Here is a 22,920-nt window from a genome sequence, read left to right as displayed (position 1 = left end):
CATTTAAGTCAAACCTGGACTAAAAAGCACCCTTGAAAAAAAAAAAATCTATGTAATACACCAGTTTACTGTCCTGTCCCACCAAGTGAAATTAGGGATAGTTAACTCTGAATGCGCTGCGTGTCCCGTCCTACCAGGTGAGACTGATGAGTTAACTCTGGGTGCTCTGCATGGTAACACAGTGACAACAATCACCCAGAGGTCCAATTCAATCACGAATTTACTAAAAGCACTGAGTGGAATTACAAATTACAGCAAATAGTGACTTGACCAAAGTTTGTAACTGTATCATAAAACTTAGCAAAACTTAGATAGCAGAACCTGCAATGATATTACTCTTACATACCCAGAAATAAGTTTAGGAAGAGAGAAAGAAGAAAAGTCATAGATCAAGATATTGGAAGGAAAGTAAAGATACCATCACAGGTCGGTCGATCCCACAGTGTTCTCTGAATGGGGGTAGATGCATTGAAGACTTTGGTAATGCTGTGAAACACACACACACCACACTTGAGCCTCAAGTGAGACTTTTATAATCTAGTCCATTTGCATGTGAGACAGGAGAGGGCAGCTCATCTCCTTCCTGTGCTGACGCTTCCTGTTAATTAAGATCTTTCTGGAAATGAGTCAGGGGTCAACAAATTGGGGGAAAGGTCACGGTACTGACCAGAAGTGAGGTGTTTGCCCGTAAGGGGTAGCTGTTGGTTCATGGTTTCTTCTAGGGGTTGGTTGTCTGCCAGGTGGTCCACCTTTGATCACTCCAATCAGACCAGGAGGCCTTGACAGCAACACTGTTAATTGTCTTTATCTCAAAAAATTTATGCCTTCGTTTCACAGAACCTTGGAAAAGACAGGCTGTGTGCCTCCACAGCCACCTATCTTTTTCTGCCTAAAGTAGCTAAAACCAGATGCTCAAGGCCTAACATACACCGCTAATGAGTCCTTCGTTTTGCAAAGGATGATGGGGCTTAAACTGATTTACAAAGCAGTAAAGAAGGAACAGAAATAGCACTGGGCATGTTCTGCCTTGGAGCACAGTGAGACTGTGAACAAAACACAAATCCACATTCCATAAACAGTGTCAGAATAGTTTTCAGTGTCTTAAGTATCAATGTTATGTGGGGATGGTCCCTTGGAGACTGAAACAGGGATCACAAAAAACAGGAATCAACAGTTCTGACTGTCAGTGTGTTAAAGACTGTAATTTATTACATGAACAATGGCATCGCTTATAGAAACAGGCTAAAAACCTAGTGCTGTATAAATTTTATAACAAAGTAGTAAGTAACAGAATAAACAGCAAAGCTGGAAATCATGCTGGCAAGAGAAACTAAAGGAAAAAAAAAAAATCCTATCAGGGAAGACAAAATGCCAGGTAGAGCATTCTGACAGATGCCATGATGTGGAAATAATCTCCAGTCAAGGAGCCACCACATAAAAAAATGCAGATGACACCTGAATGGTTATGGTATGAAATAAAGATGAATACTCTGGTCATTAATTGCATCTGAAGACCACAGAGACCAGGTATGCCAACAACACTAAAATAATATATCTAACCTACTCATTTTCAACAGAAAATGTAGTTTACTTTGAAATCCACTGTGTTAAAAAAAAAAAATAAATAGAATTTTAAAATATCCATGAGGATAGCTTTGCAATTAGTATTTAGAAGTGTAGGTGTGAATGCAAAAGATTCTTCGCAGTGCACAAAACAAAACATTGCAGTACTGTACTAAGTGGGTCCCTGTCCCACAGAAAGATTAAATACTAGGACTTCAGTAACTCAAACTGAACAAAACATAAAATAGCAAGTCCAGCAATGCATATCTGCCTTAGCTATCAATTCAGACAGCTCTACAAATTTTAAGTATCTATAAACTTTCTTGGGGGAAAAAAAGTTTTAGATGCAGCTTTGATTGGTAATTAAGTCTTTATATTCCTCACTAGAAGAAAAGAAGGAAACACAGGTTTGGGTAAGTCTGGTGAAGCTCCATTCTCATCTCTATCGTTGAAAGCAAAGATACCATTAGTTTCCTACAACTCTTTACTTACTAATTTATGTTGAATTGTAGGCAACACACTTCATTTGCTTGAAACACTCTGACATAGGTATTTTAATGAATCACTTCCAAAGCATTTGTATTTCTGCCTTTCTAATGTATTAGTCCACTTCCTTAGAATTTGACAGAAAGCTAAATCGTAAGACAAAATTATCATAATTGCTACTATCAGCTAGAATGACTGTTCACATGTTAAGTGTTATCTTTTTAAAAACAAGTACATAATGTTAAAGAAAATGAAGTAGACAAGCTCAGAATGTTGTGGCTAAGCATTCTATGTCTGGAGGACAAGTCGGCATACCACAGAAAATCAAGTGTGGTGACGTTCAAATATTTTGGTCTCATTGTTTTCAATCTACATGTCTTAGTTCAATTACATAGCAAGTATTAAATGGTAAAAAGCAAGTAACTTCTACAAGGTTACAGTACACTGGATTTATATTTTATTGGCTAAGGGATTTAGTTTGGAAAAATGAAAAGGGGAAAACTTCAAATGCATATGCTCAAACCTCGCCGCCTCATTAAAATCTCACATCTGCATTTTTTTAAAATACAGAAACTAAACAATGAAGAATTTTATTCTGCTCTTTAATGCCTAAAACAGGTCTTCAGAAGGTTTCTTCCTTTTTCTTTTTTCTTGCAGTTACAGGTCCTGATTTCTGTTTCAGTCATAGCAGTCATATTGTAGGCTGCTGCATACAGAGCACATGAACATCAGCTTCCATTTCACATATACTGAACAGCATGAATCACTTCACACATTGTTAAACATGGAAGCCATGATGCTTGAATGAAACTGCTTCTTTTTTTTTAATCTTAAACTACATCAAATCATTATGAATCCATTTAAGTCCTTAGAAATTCTATTCTTTTGCCAGACAGGTTGCTGGAAGACATAATACTTCAGGACTATGATGGAGACTCTTATGTTACTGAATGACTTTTCAATACCCCGATTTCCTTAAGCTGTGGCTTTTCTTGAAGAATGCTGCCTTCAAGAAGTAGAAATGCACTTAGAAGTCACTTCCCAACTATTTCTTGTTCTGCAAAGCTACATTCCTGAAACCTGTGTCTTCTACTGCCAGCTTCTTTCTTCACAGCACTACATCACATATGCACATGGTACTTTAATTAGGAACTGAGGCTTTAACATTTGTGAAAAGAAATGCACTCTCAGATATGGCTACATTGCCTTCAGACCATGAGGAGTCTACTAAAAGTTCAGTCTTTATTTGAATTGTAACAGATTCGATCTTCAGCAGATGTAGGAAGAGACATTTCTTCAGTTCTAGGACGTTTAGATGCTGGGGGATTTTGGAGACTGTCATCAGATAGTAATGGCCTCTCTGAAACAGGTAGATAGGAAATCATTCAAGTAAAGCCACATTAACAAAGTAAATAATTTTGGTGAATTCACAAATGGTTCAGCACTCACAAAAGAAACTGATTTGAAAGAGCCCAGCATCTTAAATACTAATCTGCTGAAAGTACAAGGGTCTTTAAAACACACCAGTATGACCTGGTAGACACTGCATTCAAATAAATTTACTCTTCAGTGTTCCAGTGTCAGCTAATACACCCATTACTAGAAAAAAAACATTGTGATATATTGTCACATAACCAAATACCCAAGAGCAACTGCAGCGAGAACACACTCTGTATTGTCAAAAGCACCTTCCAAACACAGCAAGACGATGAAGAAGCTTCAGAATCTGACACTAGGTTTAGGTTTGTGCTTGATTCAAGAGCTTCATAGCTTAGAACAGACGCCTATGATGGAAAGAACTGTTTGGCAATAGACTTTGTTGGATACCACTAGCCACAAAAGCTTACCATGTTCTTGTTCTGAGGAAGGAGGTACAGGAACTGTATCTGTGTACGAAGAGGTTGGTGTATCCGCCTTCAGTGGAATCAAGTTTATTCTCCTTTAAAAGAGCAGAGATAGTTCAAGTACTTTAAAGCCACTATTTCCACAAATACTTTAAAAATATACTTTAGATAGAACCAGTTAAATTTAAATGTAGGTTAGATACATTTTACCATGCTTTTTTTCTTCTTGTAATATGTTGAATTGAGCATTTTTAAAGTATTTTAAATACCACTATTCATCTTTCTCACAAGGAAGCACCTTTGAATATGTTCCATGTGACACAATGCTTCATGTTAATTTTCAGAGCATAGTATCTTAGTCAAATACTTTAAAATTCAGACTGGCTGCAAAGGCAAGGATTTTTAACCCATTTCTTGGTACCTGGTAAGGCTTACAGTTCCACTGGAAGACCTTATCACTCCTCTGCTAGCCCTGTCCATGTTAACACTTCAGATGCATTAAACTCTAGGGAATTCTTTTCCCCACTGAGGTCCACTAACAATTACCAGGAGGAAAAACAAACCACCACCACAAAAAAAAAAAAAAAAAACCAAACAAAAAAAACCCACAACCAGCCAACTAGCCACCCACATGTCCTTTCTTTATGTCACATTTTCCATTTTCTTCTGCTGAATCTCTTTGGGATGGCACTTAAAGTGGTAAAGGATTAACTAAACCATATGAAAAGAAAGTATCTTACAGGTAGCATCATGCTACTACAAGATGACAGTCATGGCATCACTATGATAGGATTAAATATAGTTTCTTTCTCTCAAAATGATTAATTATCTCCATCAGTCACCTCACAGGCAACAGTAACTTTCAACTACCTAAGACCCTTTGACTCGTTAGAATAGCTCCAGTAGAGATGAATACCCATGTATAGAAAGCCATCATCTTGTAACAATCTTGTCCAATATTTTTCTTCGTGGTTGTTGATAAAAGTCAGTATCCTGCCTTGTGTTCATGACTTCCTCCCTAATCACCTACATTAAAGCACTCCTATAAGAAATTCTGATAAACTCCTTTAATTACAAAGTAGCCTTGTTTTGCTGACAAAGTCTAGATCTTCATTTGCATGACTCTTTTGCTACTGTTGCACACCAGCTCAGGATCCTATATTGAAGGCTGCGTGACAATCAGTACAGGGATTACAGGTAATTTCTAAAAACATGTAGATCTCCACCTTAGGAAACAATGCATTGGTTGAGGTTTAAGTCCCACATCCATGATTGTGCACACTGACAGCCTGTCTAGACTTGCACTCTTCCTAAAATATTTCTTGTCAGAAGGGTTTTTAAATATCCTTGTCAGCTGAAGGCTTCAGGTACCATCTTTGTACAGAAAACAGGACCTGAAGACAGACACCTGTTGCTGCCCTATGGACAAGGCATAACAGGTTAGCTTTGCTAATGCCTCACCATTTCAGACAGAAATATAAAAGGACTCAGGAGGCATTTTGATCTTTCAGTTGCAGTACAACCAGAACAAAAAGTTTCACGTCAAGACTGCTACCACCAAGACACAGGGCTGGGAATTTGTGTCTAAATCTCAACCCTTTAAACACACCACAAGCACAGCTTGTCTTCGTCTTCGTATTTATGACTGGAAACAGCAACATAAATCTCACCTTGGCGTCTTGCTCCATGCTTGTAAAGTGTTCAGAGTAATCCTCCTGGGCTGGTTTACTTTAGTGCTCTGGCTGGCTGGCTGGCTGATTTTCCTCTCATCTGAGGATGAGACTGGAACACTTCTTATGCCAACAGGTGTGGAAGACACATCCTTATTGGCAGCTGTGGGTGTTCTAGGTTGCAGGGTTGGAGTGCTGGGATCAGTGACCCTGCTGGGAGGGGTCCCCTCTGTCAGTCTAGAGCCTGGAGAAATCGCTTTATGAGACTGGCTCTTTTTCACCTTTTTCTCTGCTGCACCAGGAGTCCTGACATTTATCTGTGGCTTCTCCTTCAGTGGTATTCCCAGTTCATCCTTCTCAAAGGTAACAAATGAGCAGTATCCATCCGTAGAAGAAATAGCAAGAAAGGCTCCATCGCTGGACCTATTTGTGATAATTATTTTTTTCATTAAGAGGAAAGGTCAGAACTTTTCTTCAACCCTCGCCCCACTGATGTATAGCACATGCTGCATCTGTCTTTTTCTCTTCCCTTCCTCAAGTAAATGTATACATTTAAATAAAACTACACTCAAGTGGAAGACATCCAAATCAAATAAACAAAAGACCCTAAATTCTGGCCTTCACATTTGATTTAGTCTCTCTGGTGTCTTCTGTGATCCTCTGTAATATGCTGCTGCCAGCACCCACATGCATTTGAGCTGGCACAAAGAATGGTTCAACTGAAAATGCACAAATCTTCAGCCACAGTTTCTGAAATACTGCTGAGTTCTCCTCACTCAGATGAAAAGACCAGTTCAAGCTCTTCAGCTGTGCTCCTTGTGCTAAGAAAAGGCAATGTTCCGAATCACCATGGTGCTCACCTGAATGGGCCCTTCATGCTCATTTCACCAAGTAAAGTCTATCACTGATTAAAACCACTTGATTTTCTACTCTCTTCCACGCCCCTCCTCCTGGCACACAATGGTTTTCACAGTGTCTGAGCACCCATTATAACTTCTGAAAAAGAGGCCTCCACATGGTCCTCAGCTTAGGTATACTGGCTAGAAAGGTGTAAGAGAAGAAGCCTGGTCCAGCAGTGGGGTGTACCACGATATCAACATTTGGGTTCAGTTGGCAGCTCCAGTCCTCACTCCCCACATCAAGTCAGATAAATTGCTTTGTCCCATACAATGAAGAACCACTAAGCAGAATTGTGCAGATAAATCAGAATTTGGCCAGGACACAGACACCTGAACTCAAAGAGATGACTGCCAAAACCTCCAAGTAACTTCATGATTACTAGTTACACTGCCTGAACAATGAGTACTTCTCATTAACTTTTATAAAAAATGTGCATCTACTTGTCCTTGGGGTGTTTACACATTGTCTCCCAACTGATAAAAGAACCATAATTCTCCATTTTACAGGGCAAAAAGAGAGGTCTTGCTGTTCAGACACTGCGATGACAGAACCACGTACGTGTCATAAAAGAAACAAAGCAAGACACAAGATGTATAGAACTTCAACATTTAAAAAGCACATTTCCATCACAACAAAGCAATAGAAAAATCACCTACCATGAAACGTCACTCAGGGTGTGATAATGTATGTTAGAAACATAACCAAAGGGGAAGGACTGCTCAGTATCATAAAAAAGCACAGAATCTTCTGAAGCAACAGCAAACACCAATCGATAGGGCAGATTAAAGAGAGCAGAAGCTGATTTCTGACTGACTTCATCTAGAATGCAAAGAAATGAACACATTGAGAACTCTCTCTTGTATTCTATGCAAGGTAGTAACTGCACTAGCTTAGTCATGAATCTAAATAAAGATTTCATTATTAATCAGTATCAAGAAACCAGTTAAGATGACAGCACTTATATAAAATGTAAAGTTTGATGTCAAGCAGTAACATTTCTGTTGCCTGATATTTGCCCTTGTCTAAACTTAAGTCAGAGAAACTGGCAGGTTTGTCCACCTGGATCACTACTATTTTGTTTTGCAAAGTTTGTCATATTTTCCAACTCAAGTTTTTCAGCATATTTATATGGAATTTAGTACAAAAGTCCAAACAAATACACCTTACGATATAGCATAAGTCAAGGTCACAATAAATTTCTGTATATTTATATACGCAGAGTTATATTCTGTGTGATTCAGTCAAAACAATGGATTTAGCATTCTTTATGTTATCCTAGGTTCGACTCCTAACTAGTCTTTTCATTGCAATGTTAGTTCCTTCTAAAGCCACATTATTCCAACTTCCACTGGTACCTGAGTGCTAGCTAGCTGCTTTCAGAAATTCCTAACACACAGAGCTCCATTCAGTTCTATTATGATTATGGAAGCTATGCACTAAAATAGACAGACTATTAACATACTGTATGGTCCTAATACCTATACACTTCCATACTACCACAGATTCTCACTTCTCTGGGTGTATGGTGCAGTAACTAAATACTCAATTTAGAGGAACTACAAAGACGAACAACAGACACTCATCTCCTTACTTCGCAACACACCATTACAATGGATTTAAAGATTATTATGAAAATAGGGACACAACAACAGGTTATCTCTAAACGCTGTAAGGAATACTACAAATTTGCCCTCTAAAGAATGGAGCAAAGCTCTGCGTTTTCACCAGAGCTAAGACTGGTCTTGTTAATAAACACTCTTGGACCCACTGGACTCGCAGTAAGGTTGGATTTCAATCTCCAGGTAAGTTCTCATGCAACTTCATACAATCCTTTCCCCAACTCAGAACTCCTGTTCTGGCCAGTAAGACCAGCACTTCTTCAGGTTTGGCTTCCTTGAATAAACAGCAATGGTTGCTGCAAACTACACCAACTCTCTGGTGGTTCTGTGATGTGGGTAATTGAGACTAACACAAAGTATTTGACTGGGTCGCTCCTTTAGTGCTAAGCCAAGTTATTTACTTTTACTCAAACAAAATGGTTAAACGTTAAAGAAAAATATTAACCAATGTTTCTGTAGCCTAAGAGGCCAAGTCACAATATTTATCCACTACATCAAAAGCTACTCAGAAGGTACATAAGGTGAATGCAATGTCTTAGAATCAGGAAACAGTTTCTAAGATGTGGTACAACACTATCTCAAGGAATTTTAAAAGGCTAGGGCATAAAGTTGTAAACAGCCACATCAGCCTTTTCACATATTTGCTGTAAAATCACACACCCTGAAGGATTTACAGTACCTTTATTAAATGTTCGTCTCAACTCAAAGTAGACTGGGCAGCAGCGAACAGCAAGAGTTGCCTTTCCAGGACATGGCAGGTGACCGACAGGCCTTTTATAAAGAATCAGTATTTCAGAAAACAGCATTTTTTTTTTTAAATAAAAAGATATTTTGATCTTATTAAACTCTACCTTTTAAGATTGTTTCTGGAGAAAACATATGTGGTGTTTGTTACATTTTCTCCTGATTCAACACAGCCAGCTGCAAAAATAAAGGTTCAAACATTACTCATCAACTCAAAAAGGTACTGAGTACACACTATATCCATAAACATTGTACTTCTCAGGAATCAGGCTTGTCATTTGGTCAAGAGCTGTGCAACATGAACACAAAATATTTATTTAGTGCTGTTCTTGTTTCCCTTATATACTTCCCCCTCAAAGCTTCTTTTTGATGTTGCCAGACATCTATAAAAGCAGTGCTTACAATGGCAAACTGATGCCCTCCTTCAAATGTTATTTTTACTATGACTGCAGAATGTTCTTCAGAAAGGATACAGACAGCAGTCAAAAAAACCCCACTAGTTATTCTTCTTTCCTATTTTAACGAAGCTGTATTGTTGCAATTTATATGTTTCAGCTCACAAAAATGTCAATTTTTATCACAGTAGAAAGTTGATGTTTTGGACTACTAACAGAAGAGTATTGTGGAGCTGGCACTTTCCTCACTGGGAAGAATGAGGAATGGCATATTTAAGATAAATAAGCATTCCCTAGCAGTTTGAAAGCAGTCTTGATGCACATTCAAAATAGAGCATAATAGACACAATGTAAGTTATAATAACCATTTCCACATACCTGGAGTGAGTAAATAGGAGCCATCAGGAGTAAAACTGAGCCTGCGGAAAAATGACTTCATGCTGTCATCATGAAACATCCGATAGCTCCTCGCCTGTAACATTGAAACTATGATTGTGTGAAGTGCCAAGAACATGTCAGCTGGAATTCAAGTGAGAAAAACATCGAGTTGTACAACCCACCTGATGGAACTTTAAAAATAAAAGATAAATGTTTTAAAAACCACAGCTCCTTCAAACTTGCTTTCTGCTGTGCTGTAAATTCTTCACAGCTAAGAAAAATAGTCCTTGATCCCTCTTCAGCTACTAATCAAAACACTCCAAGAGCAGTCACATTAGACCAGTAATCAAAAAGTGGTCATAACCTGGAGAACAACATTATTTAACAGTCAATGTAAAAGCCTGTTCCTTTGGCATTTAATTTTAAGTCTAGTATTAGATGTTTAAAGAGGCAAGATGGGAAAATGCCCTCTTTCAGGCCTCTTCTTGAGTTTCTATAAAACTGTTACAAATGTTTTCACAAAAATAAAAAAGAAAAGGAATAGAAGGATTTTAAAAGGTTATAGCCAGCTTGGAGGTGTTATTTTACTATAACTTAGAACTGGTTTTGGGGAAAAAAGCTCTTTGTTTTCCCTCTTAGAGAGAGAATTTCCTACATTTTTACTAATTCATATTTTTCCTAAAAATCAGACTACATTTTGGAAAATTTCAGGCTGCTGACTTTAATAAACCTACAGCTACTGACAGGCATATCTGAAGTTTTTCCTATTAAGAATTCATTATGCATATTATTTTTTCCACACAATTTTTAACATTTACAGCCAAAGACATTGTGTTACTACTTTAACCAACTGAACTTGCAAATGTTCATTCTTAGCCACTTCTGTAATGTTCAAGGAAACCTGAAGTGATCTCTATCTACAAAATGCAAAGGTAAGATAGAGACAAAAATATCTGATATACAGATAACTTGAATGCAAAATATTTGCCCCTTTGGTTTCACAGAACAGGACACCACCTACATAATAGCACTCAGTGTATTCTCCAGTACCACTAGTAGCAAAACAATGTACCTCTCCTTCAGCTCCTGATCCAGATGGCATCTTGGTAACATTGAATGCTACACGCTTGGTTTGTGTGTTGTACACCCGCAGGATCCTACATGATGGAGAGCAGAGTTAGCTACAGCTTCCTCTCACCCCAAATTTCACACAGTGCTACAGCATCTCACTTCTCAGTCAGGACTGCCAAATACAAATGACAATCACACATAAACTATAACTCTGATCATGAGACACCGTTAGGTGTACATGTTTTGATGGCTAAATAACCAACAAAACACTGACAATTATTTGACTCAGTAAGGTTTGTGAAGAACCAGCATACGCATTTGTGGAGAACTGAGGGAACTGGTGGACAGTGAACAGCCACACCATTCCTACTGTGCTATAGTAGGCAGTGTGTTCATGCAGAGTGGGAACTCACCTCAAAGACAATTAGCTACATCTCTATACTCCAGTTTCCTTTGGAATAAATGAAAACTGCAGTATATCTCTGTACAGAACATTGGAACTCCTCTGACCTCATTGCACTGAAAGAGCAGGTAGCCTAAGCAAACCCAGCTTCTTGTACCACCACCCCCTCCTTTCTGCCAGCTCTGACATTCACCAAGTTATTTTTGTTTGTTAGGCTGGCAGAAAACCAACCTAACACACAAAAAAGGAGACAGCTTTCTGCTGATTTAATGTTCTGAAACAGCTCCACAAAAAGTCCTGGACAGAGAACATAGAAGGTGAGGCTCTGGCAGACAGCTTGCGACAGTTGTAGAACTACTGGTTCTGGATGTCATATGGCTAAGCTGATCTGCCAAAAGGGGGAAGTGGTCTTCCCACCCCAGGTTGGTGAGTGCTCAGTCCTGGCAACTGGCCTGACTTCATTAAGACTCCTGTTGAGCTGATGCTACTCACTAACCTTGCAGAAAAGTGTCTGAAACCTGAAGGGGTGGGAGATTTCCCCTCTTCAGATTAGTTCATGCCCTCGCCTGAGACTTCACTCTAAGAAAAACACATGCATCATTCTACTACTTGTGTTTCACTGCTGTTTGTTTTAATAAAAGTACACAAATCTCATGTAACCGATTATCAGAAGACAGAGGCTCACAATGACCTAGTAGCCATTAACTTCCCACTTTTCTGAGCCTATCGCAAATCTTAAATCAAAACTACTTTTCCACTGCTACAGCAATTTTCTTTGCAGCGGGTGCCAGATGATATGCATTTATTAGTCAGCTGTGAACCCCTTCAGAGAAGCACATGTGCCGTGAACAGTTTAAGCTCAACTCAAAGTTCTGACAAGGGCCAAGTTTAGAAAGGGTTTTGCTTTCCCAGTGACATCACTTACAAAACTGTTGGGGATGGAGGGAGTGATAGCACAAAAGAAAGGTATCAGCAGAAAAACATTTTAATTGATTTCCTAACCTGTTTCTATCTTTCTGTAAAACGACGAGGATTAACTTATTAGCTCATTAACAACCAGAGAATGCAGTGCTCTCTTAGCATGTATTTGACATCTCTAATGACCAATACCATGAAAACTTATTTTCTGAAGAAAAAATTCTACAAAATTTTATGCAAGCTTATTTGCTGCTTAGAGAGGAGACTAAGACTTCAGGAATCATTTACCACAAGTAGAAGATGAACTGAAGTATCATTTTAATTTCACATCAACCTTCTCACAGAACGATCTGAATAAAATGAAAAGTCATGTTTATCCCACACACTTGCTTTTGATTTATCCTCAAGTAAGAAAGAATACTAAGGCAAAACACTTAAACCAATATCTCACCTATCACAACTCAGAGTTGCAATGTACTGGCCTAGAGGATCCCAGGTTATTCCTTGGACATAACTCTTGTGTTCATTTAATATTGAAACCTTCTGTCCTGAAATCACAAACAATTTCCAGATTCTAAATTCAAATGTGTTTTAAAACATTTCTTCATTTCAGAAACAAAACCAGACAAAATGTTTCAAAATAATTTTTTTAAACACAAACTGTTAACTTGGTAGGACCTGATGAGAATATCAGAAATAGCTGCTTCATTCCTAGAACCTTCACAAGTATGGTAAATCGTGACACGACAGTTTAAGGCTTGTTCCCTACAAACTAACTCAGATAAGCAGCTTGGCTAAGGCATTAAACATGCAAGATGAGTGTATTGCAAAACCAGAAGTATTTTAAAACCTTTTTGAATTAGATTTTTTTTTTTTCAGGCTAGTCTAACTGTTCCACAGCTAACTGAATTTGGCTGAATACTGAACCAGAAATTCCAGAGCTAAAACATAACTGTCAGCTGAGGCTAGACAGACAGACTCTCCTATCTAGGGCTGTATAAACTCACCTACTCCACTGAGCAGGCAGTGAAAAAAATTTTACTATAGAGATGCTGACTGACAGTTACACATGGGCAGCTTTCAGAAACAATTCTGCAGCAGTGCTAACTCATGTTCTTCTACGGCTTACTCTGTCATGAAGATCTCTCAAAGATATCAGCTCCCTAACTCCACTTATGTTCCACAGTTGAATGTCTCAGATCCAAAGGATCATGATGAGGTAAAGTTACAGATACTCTTATTAAATACTTTGCTTAGAATCCTAGGGACAGGTGTGGGTATGTTTGGGTTTTTTCTCCTATTAGTATAGTGTTGCTTTACTGCATAAGCTGACAAGTTTCAAAGACAACAAGATTACACAAATACACAAATCACGTCTTCAAAAAGATTACACAAATAGGGTTGAGGCCATGCTACAGAATATCAAAAGTCCTTCTGTTGCAGTATTCCATTTCAGACTGTGGTCAACAACAAATGCCAGAGTGTAAGAACAGACCAAACACACAATAATATTTCTACAGGATACAAACTGTTCGCAGGTCATAGGGTACCTCAAGGACTTCTTAAAGCCAGTGATGCTCTCTTTGTACTAAACAGCACTATGTATTTTTACTACTAATTTTCTTCCAAACTTTTTTTTTTTTTTAATTAAATCATGCAAGCTTTTAACCTAGGTATTACTAGAAGCTATCCTTGAAACTCTTTCCTTCAGTGTTCCTACAACTTCAATCACAAAACTTATGTTTTCCAGTAATGGTTTCTTACTTCCAACTTAATAGCTGCCTCTCTGCCTAGAGACAAAATGCCCTCCATGGCATCAATTGTATGATAAAAGAAAGCAGTGCGAATGGAGGACATGATGTATAAGTAACATATCGGCTTAAGAGGTCATCCACCTTTTTTAGTGATAATCCTAACATATTCAAGTTGTTACAAGCAGTAGGAGATGCAAGAGACATTTGGTCATAATGTCCATACATGTACTTACGCTCTGAGTACACACACTTAATTAAACACTCATGTATTTGTGGTGAAGACTTCTGGAAAGGAGTACATGTGACAGTTCAGATGGGAGAGGTGTTAAGCACCCAAACCAAGAACACAAAAAACATCAGCAGCAGAACATTTGTATTTTTACATGTCTGTGTGCTGAAAAAGTAACCTAGCTTCCATTTTATTTTTCTTAATTAGACACTATTAAAAATGTGAGACAAAAGGTTAACTTACTCTAAAGTTAAGTATTTCCACATTAAATAAAAAGAAAGTAATGACTATACTGCTAATAAAAAACCATCAAGCCATTGTAAAGCAATCTAACCTAGCTATAGATGGACCTTTCTTAGAGAATACAAACACTTCCACTGCAGTGGGATGAGCATGAACAGAAGTGTTTTGCTGAATGGAGCCAAAAAAAAGTGTCACATCTTGCAAAACAGAGCCTTTATCCTACACTCACTTCCTGTTTTTGACAGAGATAGATAGTTACCTGATCCCAGTTAAGTTTTGCTTGTTGGGGCATGGTGTGGAGTAAGTAATATACAAGATGCTTGTGCAGGAGTTTAGGGGGAAAAAAAGAAAATGGGGTGAAGTTCACTTACTGAATACTCAAAGGCAAAGAGATAACTTTAGTGTAAATTTCGCTGGCCTGAGGGTATCTTTATACGCTGGGCTAGCTGCCTCACAATCCCAGAAGTCTAGCAATTAAGTGGACTTGTCTCTCACAAAAAAAAGATGCCTTCAACTGTTTAGGTATTACAATGAGACACTTCATCAGGACTGGAGCTGCAAGTGATATATGTAGCATTTACCTTTACTGACATCCCACATTATAGCTGTATTATCTACAGAAGCAGATGCCATGTAATTTCCATCTGAGGTCCAACAAATATCATATACATCTTCTAAGTGGCCTCTAGAAGCCAGAAAAGAAAACAATTATTTAAAAATTAACAGCTACTTGTAAACATTAGTTTTGTACATTTTACATTAAAAACAGAGGCAAACAAATCATCACTGAAGTAAAATAAACAGCATGACTTCCAGCTTTGAAAAAAACTTCCATGTTCAGAAGGTGGTAGGACATTTTTAAAAAGCACATCCTACTTCTAAATCAAAATAAGCCTGCCTTTTCAACACATGTTTTTTCACAGACAACAAAAACCCTGCATTTGAAGGCATTTATGAATTTGTACCTAGAGATCTGCAAATGTACAGTTCTAGGACTTGTACAAACAGAAGATAAAACACTGCACAAAATAAATTAGGTGTCACTATTCAAGAAAGCTCTCCTATATATTTGTGGGTTCCATAAAAGCAGTAATCAAACATGCATACTCAGCAGAACCACATGAAAAACAGAAAATTAAGTTTGATTTAGATATATTTGAACAAACACTGCAAGGTACTCATAGCCACCCAGAGAGGCTTCATCAAAACCAACTTGTATCGCTTGTTGTTTGAAGACTTATCATACAGTCTAGTAAACTTAATAATATATATTTGCAACACCAAATTTAGGGAAGAGGGACTGAGTTTGTTTAAGAGATTGACTCAAATGTTCCTAAAGGAGCATGATGGTTCTTCATGCAATCCTACTAGCAGTGTTGAAACCATTCTCACATATTCCTTGTAACTGCTGAGATTTTTATTAGTTATGGATAGCAGGGTTTTGCTTTGTTTTTTTGTAAACAAGTGTAAATACTTAATGCTTTTATCAGTATAGACAGATAAGAGACCAAAACTTTCAACAGACACTACACAAAAAGCAAGGCAGTTACACATACTGCTCATGCAAAACGTATTTCAGAGTCCAGAACCCCTAATGTCTTTCAGATCCCAGCTGAGAGTGAGAAAAGAACACTGTTGTATTCCTACTGCCAGCAGTGGTTTGATGTCTTAGCCACTATCAGCTCACACATACTTAGTCTTAGCAGGCATTGTGTGTCTATTTTATTAACAGTTGTACACTTGAAACAAAAGCTGTATAATCCTGCAGATTTTCAACTATTAAAATGAAATAGTTGGAGAAGATTGGTTGAATCTCACAGCTGTTATCATCATCTGGCAAAACTGCAGGAATCATTTTATCTACTGATGCTTTTTGCTTTAATAATGATCAAAATTTCCCCTATAAAGCTAGTAAATAGAACTTCACTTTTACTTTATATATCTCTGTGCTAAGCTTTAAGTGACTGCAAACCTCAGGAACCAATTTCAGAGCATGTCAGTTTTGTCACATAAATACCAAATCTTCTGCCTCAAGAGAAGATGTAGGTTGGCACTGTATCAAAAGTTAAAGACAATAAAAGGATGAATATTAGAACAAGGAAATTAAAGACAGCATTGAAGTTGATAAAAGCCACTAGGAAACACTGAAAACAAACTCATAAAATATTAAGCTACCTTAAAGTTTTAACAACTGTCCAGTTCTCCTTGTTGAGCTGAGCTTCATCTTCATCCTGAAAAACTAGTGGTTCTGATTCTTTGCTATCATTCAGCTTCCACAATAAAATAACAGCATCTGTAGAAAAAAAAAAATAAATATAAAGCTGCTTTCTTTCTCACTCACTGTTTTGTTAATGCATTGCATTTAGTTCAACATTACAATTATCTCACATAAAAAACACATGAAAAGCTGTACCTGTTTCATGGTGGGGAGTAGGTGCTAGACTGCTTTAGCCTCCAGTATGAGCTACTGATTTTAAGCAATGTCTTTTTAAAAAAAATATTTAATTAACTACTGAAAAAAATATGAAGATTCCCAGGTGCAAGATGAGAGTTAAATGCTTACCTGTCAATCTGTTTTTTATTAGAGCTGGCTATGGTTTTGTACTACAGGCTTTTGAAAATCTTGCACTAAGACAGGTAATGCTCAGCTGAGTTTCATGAAGCACACACCTATCTAGTGCTGCCCTTACTGTGATTGAAGAATCCAGGTAGCCCTGGACAGAGAGGCTTAAATTTACAAATTTTGCCACAGCTTCCCAGTATGACACTAGGCAGTCCATTCAACTTCATAATCTAGAAAAAGGGGACAGTAATTATTTTATATCTGGAAAACAGAGACTCTCAGAAATACAGCCAGTGAAAAAAAGTTACTTAGGAATTGCATGACATGCATTTGCTAATTATAATTGGAGGGTTTATTTGAGTCCAAAACTGGAAGTGCGAAAGGGGTACAAACAAATTCCTGTGTTCTTCTTCAAATCCCTTCACTCACCAGATGCCTAAATGTAGCTTCTTTATATTAGCTTCATTACACATTATTACTCACCATCTCCTCCAGATGCCAGGATCTCACCGCTTGGAGAGAAGCGCACAACATTTACAGCTTTCGTATGGCGGGCCAGGTTGGACAAGAATTCCACAATTGCTTTTCCATCTGGTCCTTTTTCCACTTTCCATATCTAGTTACAGAAGCATTACAGACAGTTTTCAGGAAGAAGATGTAATATATATGCCCCACTTCAGTAATCCACAATTTACTCCTTGAGCAGTCATTCTGAACTTAATCTCTGAAACTTTCAAATCTAAAGCTGCTGTTGCACCACAAATTTTCCCTATATAGGATACAGTGGTATATCGGGTTTATGTGGCAAGGTTTTGGTAGCTGCGGGAGGCTTCAGAGGTGGCTTCTGTGAGAAGACACCAGAAGCTGCCCACATGTTGGACAGAGCCAGTTCCAGCCAGCTCCAAGACTGTGCCACTGATGGCCAAAGACTGGCCCATCAGCGATGCTGGCGGCACCACTGTGACAACATATTTAAAAAAGAGTGACAAACAATGCATTGCAGCTGTGAGAGAAGAGTAAGAAAAATGTTAAAGAAACAGCCCTGCAGACACCAAGGTCAGTGAAGAAGCAGGGGCAGGACATGCTCCAGGTGCCGCAGCAGAGATTCCCCCATAGGCTGTGGAGAAGACGATGGTGAAGCAAGTTGTCACCCTGCAACCTGTACATGTCCACCGGAGAGCAGGTATCCACCTGCAGCCCATAGAAGACACCATGCTGGAGTAGGTGGATGTGCCCTGAAGGAAGCTGCAGTCTGTGGAGAGGCCACACTGCAGCAGGCTCCTGGAAGGAGCTTGGGCCTGTGAAGCCCATGCTGGAGCAGGTGTTCTGGCATGAACTGTGACCCTGGCGGGGACTCATGCTGGAGTCGTCTGTTCCTGAAGGACTACAGCCCATGGAAAGGACACATGCTGGAGCAGTTCTTGAAGAAACGCAGCCCATGGGAAGGACCCATGTTGGAAAAGTTTGTGAAAGATTGTATCCCATGGGAGGGAGTTCACACTGCAGCAGGGTAAGAATGTGAGGAAGCAGGAGTGGCAGAGACAACATGTAATGAGCTGACTGCAGCTGCCATTCCCAATCACCCTTTGCTGCTTGGGGGAGAAGGCAGAAGAGTCAGAAAAGAAGCTGAGCCTGGGAGGAAGGTGTTTTTAGTTTTGTTCTTATTTCTCACTATACTACTCTATTATTAATTGACAAAAAATTCAATTAATTTCCATAAGTTGAGTCTGTTTTGCCCATGACAGTACCTAGTAAGTGATCTCCCTGTCCTTACTCCATCAGAGTCTCCTCCCTGTCCTGTTGAGGAGGTGGAGTGATAGAGCAGCTTGGTCAGCACCTGGTGGCCAGCCAAGGCCAAACCACCACAAGCTGTATTTGTGTTGCAGTGTATTTTTAGTCTGATTAAATATATTACTGAGTATTTCCAACAAATTAAAAAACCCCCTACCAAATACATCATCTCATTATCTCTTCATTCATCAACAACCTCTAGCTTCAAAGAGATTTGACAAGTCTATAAATACAATGATTCGATAGTATGGAATTACAATATCTTGTTAACACATCTGTTAACCACAAATAGTAACAGTCTGAAAAAACAAAACAAAACCATGATTACTACAGAAAGAAAAAAAACATACTAGCTCTCTTTAGAAGTATCCGCAAGTTGAAGAGTTTTGCAATATACGTTGAATGTCAATGGATTTACTGGTTTCAAACAGATGATTTGAGCAACAATTATAACAGCTCCAGTTCCCCACTGATCATAACCACAGCATTAAGACAGTTGCATGATACGGACACCCTACCAGCAATTCTGGAACTCACAGAGCATAATGACACTACTTCTACTGCTCTACTTGTAAACTAATTCAGTCATAACAGCAACACTGTTGTGTTGCTATATCATGGGACTAAGGCCACAGATAGCTAAATCCCATCAGGTGTTTCAAATAATCTGCTCTTAGATACAATTAAGTTCAGAGAAAAACAAAACAACAAAAAAACCCACCAAACACCCAACAAGCAGACCTTGATAGGAATATATCAAACACAGCCTGAATAAAGACCTCTGTAGTTTTGGCAGCTTTCCCTCCTTATGCAATAGCCCTCCAAAAGAAGACATAGCAACAGTATCTTTTAAGTTAAAGAACACTGAAAATTTTCTGGCCCTAGAACTTGCATATTCATAATATATAAGCGTGGACAGTCTTCACGTGCATCAAGAATCTGGAAGACAGTAAACAATTGCCTGATTTTGCAAAGGTGAATCTTATAGCCAAATCTTTTGGGGCTTGTGCTATTTAACATTTTCGTAAGTGCTTCTCAAAAGGATGAACAACAGATGACCAAAGTTTGCTAACACCAATATAAAATTACTTCAGAGAGTTGCCTGTGAAGCTGAGCGAAAAGGGCTGTAGAAAGATCTCATACTGCTGAGTGACTACTTATAAAATGGCAGATAAAATTCAACTTTGGTGAATGTAAAGAAATCAAATTCAGTTGTTTCTCACTATCCCACAAGACTTGCCTTAAGTTAGCAGCTACTACTCAGGAGTATGAGCTGGCACTGAATACAGGTAATTCTCTAAAAATAACATTTCCATCACTCAGCTGCAGTCAAGGACAGTATGCAGGGGGAACAGTCATTTTGTATATAGCTATACAATCTCACACTCTTTCCCTAAACCATCCACTATGGGTATCATGTACCAGCCAGTAATCTCATACCTTGGATAACATGCCATTTCATGCTCTGCCCATGCTACGAAACCAAAACAAACACATCTGAAACTTACACGAACAGCTGTGTCCACACCTGCTGAGGCCAGCCGATTGATCTTCCCATCAGCCCCATGTTGGAAGTCTAAGCTGTAAACGGGCTCTTTATTATGCCACGCTATTTCACAAGTGATGACCTTCATATTTGCTAAAGAAAACAGAGCAAATACCAGGTAAATTTTTGTTTCTTATGACTAGAGCAATCAAAGTTAGCACAGATTTTGCAAGCACTGCAGACAGATCCCGTAACAATACCACTGCAGAAATTGACAGAAGGATGGTTTAAGAAAGCCCATTTTTAAGCACGATTTATTACAGCTAAAGTTACTGCCTGGGCACTGCATGAGAAGGGTAATAACGCTACGTCTCTCAGTAGCATCAAAAGCTGCGACAGAAGCGCAGGGCAGGGTTACAACTAACAGTAAAGCCCGGGAGCAGAGCCCACAGCTTTCCCCGCTCAGCCCCCGCAGCCGCCTGCGCTCCCACAGCTGCCCCTGCCCCTGCCCTGCCCCCGCCCTGCTTCTGACAGGGCTGAGCCCCCGCCGAACAGCGCCAGGCTGGCACGACTCCCGTCCATCAACAGCTACTTCCGTACCGACGGCCAAGCACCGAGGAGCTCAAACAAAGGCACGAAGGCCCCAGCGGGGGCAGTAGGAAGGCAGAAGCGCAGCCGCTGCTCCGCGGACGGTACCGCTGGCAGAGGCCGCTGCCCAAAGCCCCGGCGGCCTCGATAAACCACCGCCGGGAACCGGCGATACCCGACGCCTTGCGAGGATCAGCCACACGGAACACGACGGGTTCGCTGGCGACAGCCCTGCGAGCACGGAGGCGAACTCCCCCCCACTCCGCACGCCGGCTTCCCGCCTGCTGCCAGCCAGCCCGCCACCCGCTGCGGCTCCTCTCCCCGCAGCACTGCGGGGCGCTGGTGGCCCCGCCCGCACCAACCGCCACTAACGGCCGGGGGCTTGGGGGGGGCGACCCCCGGCCCCTACCTGCGGTGCTGCGCGACCTGGCCGGGCTGCAGCGCGGGCGCGCGTTTCCCGCCCCAGCGCGCCGTCCCCGCCCCGCGCCTGCGCGCTGCCGCCCCGCCCGCCGGCTGAGGAGCACCCGGCGGGGCGACAGCGCCCCCTGCTGGAAGCGGGTGCGGCGGCAAGGCGGTGCGGCGGCAAGGCGGTGCGGCGGCAAGGCGGTGCGGCGGCAAGGCGGTGCGGCGGCAAGGCGGTGCGGCGGCAAGGCGGTGCGGCGGCAAGGCGGTGCGGCGGCAAGGCGGTGCGGCGGCAGGCCCCGCCGGCAGCCCGGGGAAGCAGCACCCGGCAGACTCGCCCCCGACCCGTTTTCGGCCCGCGGTTTGCTGCGGGCGGATGGTTTGGGGAAGTGCCGGCGCCGTCGCCGCAGCACTTGGCGGCCCTGCCAGCCCCTGCTGGAGAAGCAAAAAGTGGGAGTGTGGGGGGATCGCTCCGGGAAATCCACGGACTCTGCAGTGCTGCCGGTTTGGCGGGGATTTTTACCTGCGGTTTCTTCTGCCTGGGATCATAGAATCATAGAATAGTTTATGTTGGAAGGGACCTTCAAAGCTTATATAGTCCAACTCCCCTGCCATGAGCAGGGACATCTTCAACTAGACCAGGTTGCTCAGAGCCCCATCCAGCCTGGCCTGGAATGTCTCCAGGGATGGGGCATCTGTATTTGCCCTGGCCTAAGCTTTCTTCCAATTAAAAAGCCTCACAAAAGCAGTGAAACAAAACAAAAACTAAAAAAGCTCAGTGCTCTCCCACTCCCCAAAAGAAAAAAAAAAAGCAAAAGAAAAAAAAGGCATTGCTGTATTTGAGATGCTTTTACATATACTTTGCTCAAAGGGCAACCAATCCCCCAGATAACCATTTGTTTCAAATGCAAACCTTTCAATTTCCAATAATAATTAAAAAATTACATCAGTAGAAACTGGCATCTGCTTTTCCTTCTTCCCACACCACCTACAGCTTCGCTGCTTCTCGCTGCCTTCCCTGTGCTAAGAGGCAAAAGAACCGCTGGCCATGTGGTTAAAGCCAAAACTTGCACTCTGAAGGCCTCACTGTCTAACACAAGTGAGAAAGCAGAAGGGAACAAATGAAGATTTATTGTAGACAGATCAGATTTATTTTATTTTATTCTTTAAAAAAGGAAGAGGACTTGTAACGAGAGAGCCATGAAAATCTCAGTGCAAGTATGACTAGGCTTAGAAAGCCAGGACAGTGCAAGTTGAAGTTGCATGTTGAAGTTTCCCCACCCTTGGTTTCCCAAGGCATGAATTCCATAGATTCCTCTTACATAATTTATTTGAAAGGTACAGAGGTAGAGAGCACCTCGAGCTGGGTCCCTCTGGAGAGGGACCCTGAACAAAGAATTCCTTGGCGATTTACACCCTTACAATCTAAGTTGGCACCCCTCACACACCAGTTTGGGCCAATTGTAATATTAGGGCTTGGGGTCTCCCTGTTCTACATTGGATCCCTTCATTTTTGTGAGGTGGACCTTTTCTTATCCTTGCAGATGGTTGTTGTCTCTCATTGACCTGCCTGGATGTCAGTGTAGGAGCTGTCCTGTCTATTTTCCCTCCAGCCACTATTTGCACCTGCAGTTGGAAAGCTGAAAAACTTGGTCTCTGTGGCAACAGCCAAAACATCAGCAGGTTCTCACATTCTGCTGTTTCTTGTCTCTAGATGTGCCATTCCTTTATATATCTCTAGGGATGAAGCTGCTGCTGATAATCACAGCTCCCTTATCTTCTGGCTTGAACCGGCTTTTAGGGTCCACCTTTGCTTAACTAGGTAAAAAGTGTAAGTATATCCATATATTCAAACCAGGAACTTCCTTGAAAT

At 40.5% G+C, this 22,920-nt stretch overlaps 1 protein-coding gene across 2 annotated transcripts; it reads right to left on the bottom strand.

The window, feature by feature from the left end:
• Positions 1–202: 202 nt before the first annotated feature.
• On the bottom strand, positions 203–21,125 carry CHAF1B (chromatin assembly factor 1 subunit B). 2 transcript variants are annotated; one of them, XM_065862361.2, is made up of 14 exons: positions 21,055–21,125; positions 20,080–20,210; positions 17,264–17,396; positions 16,393–16,510; positions 14,799–14,902; positions 12,443–12,539; positions 10,672–10,756; positions 9,600–9,693; positions 8,934–9,003; positions 8,762–8,853; positions 7,120–7,282; positions 5,564–5,986; positions 3,897–3,988; positions 203–3,409 (listed from the first exon to the last, which is right to left on the bottom strand). In XM_065862361.2, the coding sequence occupies exons 2-14, from the start codon at positions 20,203–20,205 to the stop codon at positions 3,285–3,287; spliced, it is 1,722 nt and encodes a 573-aa protein (XP_065718433.1). In that variant the 5' UTR covers positions 20,206–20,210; positions 21,055–21,125; the 3' UTR covers positions 203–3,284. The 2 variants fall into 2 exon arrangements, with proteins under 2 accessions (XP_065718433.1, XP_065718436.1); XM_065862364.2 differs by lacking the exon at positions 21,055–21,125 and adding an exon at positions 20,658–21,032.
• Between the last annotated feature and the right edge of the window lie 1,795 nt (positions 21,126–22,920).

The sequence above is a fragment of the Patagioenas fasciata genome, chromosome 1, assembly GCF_037038585.1.
Source record: "Patagioenas fasciata isolate bPatFas1 chromosome 1, bPatFas1.hap1, whole genome shotgun sequence".
Lineage (NCBI taxonomy): Eukaryota > Metazoa > Chordata > Aves > Columbiformes > Columbidae > Patagioenas > Patagioenas fasciata.
Note: the sequence above shows the minus strand (reverse complement) of the source record. Positions and strands in the feature narration are given on the sequence as shown.

Coding starts and splice junctions, on each gene's coding strand:
- CHAF1B (XM_065862361.2), bottom strand. CDS start 20,205: ATGAAGGTCATCACTTGTGAAATAGCGTGGCATAATAAAGAGCCCGTT. Junction 5,987..7,119: donor ACCCTGAGTGACGTTTCATG/GTAGGTGATTTT, acceptor TATCACAAATAG/GTCCAGCGATGGAGCCTTTC. Junction 3,410..3,896: donor TTCCTCAGAACAAGAACATG/GTAAGCTTTTGT, acceptor TACCTGTTTCAG/AGAGGCCATTACTATCTGAT.